This window comes from Plasmodium vivax, chromosome 12 (genome assembly GCF_000002415.2).
Source record: "Plasmodium vivax chromosome 12, whole genome shotgun sequence".
NCBI lineage: Eukaryota > Apicomplexa > Aconoidasida > Haemosporida > Plasmodiidae > Plasmodium > Plasmodium vivax.
Window position 1 is genome coordinate 2,997,977 of NC_009917.1, and position 6,908 is coordinate 3,004,884.

The window sequence follows — 6,908 nt, forward strand, 5'->3', positions numbered from 1 at the left end:
TTTTTTTTTTTTATATAATAGGGCATATTATTTTGTATATCATTTCATAGCCAATTTTTTATATTATATTTACTATAACAATATATAATATATTATCTGTATAAATTTTTTTTTTTTAAATTGTGGTTTATTTGAACTTGTTGTAATGTCGTGGTTCAGTTAAATTTCTTTTATTGACATTTTATTTAATCATATTTTTTGCCACTTATTTGTAAATTATAATATATAATTAGATTATATGGATTCTAGTTCGACATCTTCGCATTTGTTTGTTTGTTAGTTTGTTAGGTTTTTTTTTTTTTGTGACCTTTCGCTTTAAAATGTTTTCTTTTTAATCCGTGCTTTCTGTTCAACCTGTTTGGCTTCTTAAGCATGATTTTTGCCTATGGTTACAGTTTCATGTACCCCTTACCATTATGAATTATTCCATTCGATTTGGTTATATACAGCTATATATGCATATTACAACGATATATGTATATTGCAGCGATATACGTATATTACCTAATTTGACTTTGCATTAATATATTTAGCTTGTTTGATTTGTTCTTCTGACATTATACTTAAACGGATAATAGCAGTTTGCAATCGAACGAAATGCTTTATATATTAAAAACAAAATCTACATTGTATTCGCCGTTTTGAAGTTGTTCATTATATGTTATAGAATGTTGATTATTTTTTATATTATGAATTGAGATTGTTTCCATTGTTATAATGGTAGAGCGCGATTCATATATCACTGCAGAAAATATAACGAGAACGAAGTTTGATGAAACATCTACGCAGTTTGATGAAGCGGTCGAGCGGATAAATGGAACATCCGTGCGACTAGATGGAGCACCCACGCTTGATTCTTTTTATAATAAGGACGGTTTATTATTGAGAACATACGGGTGGCTAGTAAAAAATGCTATAGGTATTATAATACTAATACACGGCTTAAATTCGCACGTTAGGTTTTCTTTTTTAAGACATAACGTTGATATAGTAAATTATGACAAGGCTTTGTTAAAAGATGAAAATAATTATTACGTTTACAAGGATAGTTGGATAGAACACTTTAACAAATGTGGATATTCAGTCTATGGTATAGATTTGCAGGGTCATGGACAATCTGAAGGATGGGGGAATTTAAAGGTTAATGTAAAACAGTATGACGATTTGGTGTATGACGTGATGCAATACATTCATGAAATTCATGACAAAGTGAGTTCATATGGTGATAAATCGGGAGATTCATCATCATCTGGTGACGAAAGATGTGAAGAGGTACCCACAGTTAGTAACAGAAACCGTGGCACATTCTTATCTGTCAAGGAAGCAGGTGAGGAATCGGAACCGAGCGGCAAAAATAAAGGCAAATCGTCAAGCGGTAAAAAAGGTGATAAATCGTCAAGCGATAAAAAAAGTGATAAATCGTCAAGCGGAAAAAAAGGTGATAAATCGTCAAACGATAAAAAAATTGATAAATCGTCAAGCGACAAAAAAGGTGATAAATCGTCAAGCGACAAAAAAATTGATAAATCGTCAAACGCAAAAAAAATTGATAAATCGTCAAGCGGCAAAAAAAGTGATAAATCGTTAATTGTCCAAAAAAGTGATAAATCGTCTAGTAGTAAAAAGGACTATAGATCCTCTACTAGCCAATTGAGTGATGATTGTAGTAGCAAACATAGTGATGGGTCTAGTAGCCAAATAAGTGATAAATCGCCTACTAAAAGAAAAACTAATAAGTTACTGTCCATTGCCGATGCAGGGGGTGAAATGATATTTAAAAAAAAAAAAAAGAAAAAAGCCCTCCCCACTTATATTATTGGACAATCGATGGGAGGAAATATCGCTTTAAGGACTTTACAATTACTGGGAAAATCGAATGATGAGAGAAATAAGAGATTAAATATTAAGGGGTGTATATCATTGTCCGGGATGATTTCCATTGAACTAATGGCAGCATCTCCGCGTTCCTATAAATATAGTTGCTTCTATTTGCCATTTTTCAAGTTGTTTTCCTGTTTTTTCCCAAGATATCGGCTTATAAATAATATGCGTTACATAAGGTATAAATATATGAATGATGTGGCTCGGTTCGATAAAATTCGTTATAAGAAAGGAATAACAAGTAGATTTGGATATGAACTTTTAAAAGCAATGAAAATTTTAGACAGAGATATGATTTACATCCCCAAGGATATTCCCATTTTGTTTATCCATTCGAAGGATGACACTTTATGTTATTATAGAGGAGTTGTATCATTTTTTAACAGACTAAAGAATGACAATAAGGAGCTGCACATTTTAGAAAATATGGAACACATGTTGACCATCGAGCCTGGAAATGAAAACGTTTTAAAAAAGATTTTGACTTGGCTCACCAATTTGCCGAACGCAATAAGGGACACGAAATGGAATTTCGAAGAAAGGGGTTTATAAATTTGTTGGAAGAAAGTGTCTCTTAATTGGCATCCTTTTCAATGAAAAGGGTCACAGGAGGCATTTGACAATATATATTATGTATGTATGCATGTATGTATGTGTATGCACAATACATGTATATTTACGCATATAAAGGTATTATTTCTATACCCTAATTTGCTCATTTGTTATTTTCATTAAAAAAATATCATTTGTGCGTTACGTACTAACGCTGCGCTAATGAAAAATTAGTGTACCGTTAAGGGGTTTGTATAATTTGTCGTTTATATTTAGTTCCTAGCTAATATAAAGGGTGTTAAATGGCATTTTTTTTTTTTAACATTTGTTAAAAAAAAGCATTGCATAAATATTGATGAACATTATGTGCCTTGCATTTTTTTTGTTGTTTTATTGCACTGCCATGTGGAAGAAGAAGGAAATATACACATGGTAAAAAGTTGCTTGTTTTGATAATATCAATTTTTTGGTATTTTTCGAAACAGCGGAAGTGTCATATTTTTTTTTATGACTTCATTTGTGCTAAGCGGATGGGGAAATGGTAAAATTATGGATCCACAGTTATAATTCGCGCGTTGGAATAGCAACCAAGCTGAGCACGACGAAGCGCGTATATGTATAGAGACACACGGATTATTTTGATAGGGTAAAAGCATGATAACAAAATGTGGAAGATAGTGCAATAATTTTTACCTTGTTTCTAATATCAGTTGTGGAGTAACAGGATAGAAAGCATGATGGGCATTCGAAGCTGAAATGGTAAATGTTGTGCAGCTATCAAAATGTCGAACATAATCTGCTGAATAGAATCAAATTTAGTGGCTACGTACCAGAATCGCAATTATTATTTGTTACAAAGTGTTGTTATATTATCTACAGATATGTAAATTGCATCTGTACACATATGAACGCACGCAGGGGTGAAAAAAAACAAAAAAATTAATGTAACTATTATTGCAGCGCATTGTGAACGACTTTAATAAGAAGAAGAACAGTTAGGTAACCGTAAAATGTGTGTTTATATATAGTGACATAGGTGTGTACATTTTCTTTCAAATGGAGTTTCATAAAACGAGAATGAAATAAGAAAAAAGGCATAAAAAAGGTTGCGATTTAAATTTGAAGACATTGCGGATGAAAGTATCATGTTAGCAATCTACATATGTAGATGATTCCACAGATACCTGTCTAAAATATCGAGATTATGTTAATTCCTTTCTTTTGCAAGGTGCTTTGTGTTTTTGATTTCTGTTACTCTATGAGATGATATATGAACAGTAGATAAGCATTTAATTTGGCGCTCAAATGCTTATCTATAATTTGATTAGCGTATATGAATAAAGCTATAAATACGCTGATTTGCAGTATCGCATTTATATTTATGAGAACCCCCCCCTTATATTATAATATAGCGATATCGTACTAGTTCAAAAATTATTGCACTTGAATATTTTTGTTATTCATATTTTGAGTTAATGTGTATATTTCGTTTGACATACCTTTTTTGAAAATGGAAAAGTGTTTGAAAGTTCCGTATATATTAAGGAACCATACTTTTTTTATCATTCAATTGTAATCAAACTTTTCTATAAAAATTTTATATTTTTAAAAAAAAGAAGTCGTAATTTCCCTACATTTGAACGGCAAAAGTGATAGAGCTGTTACGTACATAGTGATTCTCTAAAAATTGCAATGTTCCTTTTACGTTTTGGGTGAAAAACACACTTTTGCGTCATATAAAGTGGTGCTGTAAAAGGTTGGTTCATTTTACTATATTTTTGTGTTTGAAATATGTATTTTGTTTTATACCTCAGGGTTGGGTATTTCTCAGTAATGAAAAAGGATGAGGGAAGGGGAGGGGGAGACATTACCGGCATGTACTGCTAAATAAGCACTGATTGCTTTCTTTTGGTAGTCTAAGAATAAGAAGCTGATAAAATGAGGATATGATAAATGAAAATAATACGAACATTCAGCTGAGTGGATTACTAATATTTAGGTAAAATTGAAAATTTCATTTTGATGCTAATAATTTCACAGTAAGGATAAACTGAACGAATGTGTGAGGTGTGTCCGAATGGACAATAGAACCGCACCCTCAGAAAATCATTAAAAGTAAAAAAAAATAATGCAGAGAAATGCACCATAATTAAGGTGCCCCATCGATATCGTTTATTCATGACTGGTGTAGCCTACTAATTTAATTGTGCATGTTGGACAAAGAAATAGTGAAAGTATCTATATTTATCAAAAAGAATAACCCCAATTTTTATATACGAAATGGTGTAACATTAAAGGTAGAAAAAAAAAGGCTCTTTCAGGTGTCTACGTTTAATAAGCCATTATGAAACGATGCTATTATCTACAATGGAGGAAGAATTAATTATCTGCTCCTTTGTTCTACACAACGTGGTGACGAACGATGTAATAATCAGTATACATGTTGTGCAGATGATACTACATAGGTGCCATCTAAAACATGTTAGGTTAGGTACTGTATTTTTTTATTTAATTCAAAGGTATTTTTTTCATTGTTCCTATTTTCTTGAACCAAAAAAATCTATATAATATGCCGCACATATGCATATATGTTCATTATATATACATATATATAGTGCATATATAGATCGTGTTGAAGTTTTATTTGTCCAAATAATATTCCAAAAAATTATCATTAAATGGAAAAATATAATAATCAAATGTGGTGTATAAAAAACAAAAAATAAAATTTCCATGTGGAAAAAAAAAAAAAAAGGCTTTTGACAAATTGAAAAAATGTCTAAGCAAAATAAGCTAAATAAACGAAATAGTTAAAAAAAGCACATTTGTAACGTGAAAAAAAAAAAAAAAAAATATGTTTATTTAAATGATGCTCAAATTTGTCAATGGAAAAAGTAAATATAGGAAAAAAAAAAAAAAATATATTAAATATGTTTTTTATTTAACATTAAAAAAAAAAAAATAATAACACATATCATATATACTATTCGTAGTTTACATGTATATGTATCGTATAACAGATATAAACTTAAATTAGATGCAAGTTAATGATTTTTATTTAAAGATTTACAAGAATTATCTTCTCTTATGATAATAATTGTCTTGGCTTGTATAGGAGTCCTCTTCCCATCTAGATGACATTCTCTCTTCCCATCTAGCTGACGGTTTTTCTTCCCATTTAGGTGACTTTTTCTCTTCCCATCTAGATGACGGTTTCTCTTCCCATTTAGGTGACATTTTCTCTTCCCATCTAGCTGATATTTTTTCTTCCCTTCTTGATGACATATTCTCTTCCCATCTAGATGACGGTTTTTCTTCCCATTTAGGTGACATTTTCTCTTCCCATTTAGGTGACATTTTCTCTTCCCATCTAGATGACGGTTTCTCTTCCCATCTAGATGACGGTTTCTCTTCCCATCTAGATGACGATTTCTCTTCCCATCTAGATGACGATTTCTCTTCCCTTCTTGGTGACATTTTCTCTTCCCTTCTTGGTGACATATTATCTTCCCTTTTTGGTGCTTTCATCGGTTCCAATGGAGGTGCCATTTTCCCCTCCCTGTTTGCTGACTTTATCTGCTCCCACGTAGGTGCCCGTTTATCATCCTTTTTAGGCATCGCTTTCACTTCTTTTTTCGGCATCGCTTTAGCTTCCTTATTCGGTCTCGCTTTCCCTCCCTTTTTTTCATTGCTTAAAAGAAGAAGAGCTTTTTTGTATCTACGTGTAACGTATATTATTGATGAAAATATTAATACTATTGCTATGGGAATTGTATACATTGATTCACCTGTAAGCATGAAGATAAAAGAAAGTAGCGCTGTTCCGCAAATTGGAGAAAGGACTTTAAACACATTCTTATTACTTAATTTAGGTGACTTTTCATTAAATGTAGCATCCTTTTCCTTTTCTTCTTTCACTATTTCTACTAATCGTTCTTGAAAGTTGGCATCAGCTTTTTTAATACGATCAATTATCCCTGAAATGATAGGTATTTTTGAGGATTTCTTCTTACTTCCTTTATCTTGTTGAGTTTTGTCTATATTTGCTTTTTTGGGGTCTTTTCCATGTTGATTTTTATTTTTATTTCCTGGTTGCATTCCTGGTTGCATTCCTGGATGCATTCCTGGTTGCATTCCTGGATGCATTCCTGGATGCATTCCTGGTTGCATTCCTGGATGCATTCCTGGTTGCATTCCCGGATGCATTCCCGGATGCATTCCCGGATGCATTCCTGGTTGCATTCCTGGCTGCATTCCTGGCTGCATTCCTGGTTGCATTCCTGGTTGCATTACTGGTTGCATTACTGGTTGCATTCCAGGTTTAAATCCTGGTTGCATTCCTGGATGCATTCCTGGTTGAAATCCTGGATGCATTCCTGGTTGAAATCCTGGTTGCATTCCTGGTTGAAATCCAGGTGAAATCCAGGTGATTTCCATGTTTATTTTCATGCTATTTCAATGCTACTCATATTATC

General features: G+C 32.3%; 2 protein-coding genes across 2 annotated transcripts; one reads left to right on the forward strand and one right to left on the reverse strand.

The window, feature by feature from the left end:
* Window positions 1–717: 717 nt before the first annotated feature.
* On the forward strand, window positions 718–2,433 carry PVX_118700 (PST-A protein; the record flags this gene model as incomplete). The annotated part of the gene is made up of 1 exon (XM_001615984.1): window positions 718–2,433. The coding sequence occupies one exon, from the start codon at window positions 718–720 to the stop codon at window positions 2,431–2,433; it is 1,716 nt and encodes a 571-aa protein (XP_001616034.1).
* A 3,075-nt stretch (window positions 2,434–5,508) lies between these two features.
* PVX_118705 (hypothetical protein, conserved) lies at window positions 5,509–6,831 on the reverse strand (the record flags this gene model as incomplete). The annotated part of the gene is made up of 1 exon (XM_001615985.1): window positions 5,509–6,831. One exon carries the CDS (start codon window positions 6,829–6,831, stop codon window positions 5,509–5,511), a length of 1,323 nt encoding a protein of 440 aa, XP_001616035.1.
* Window positions 6,832–6,908: the final 77 nt, after the last annotated feature.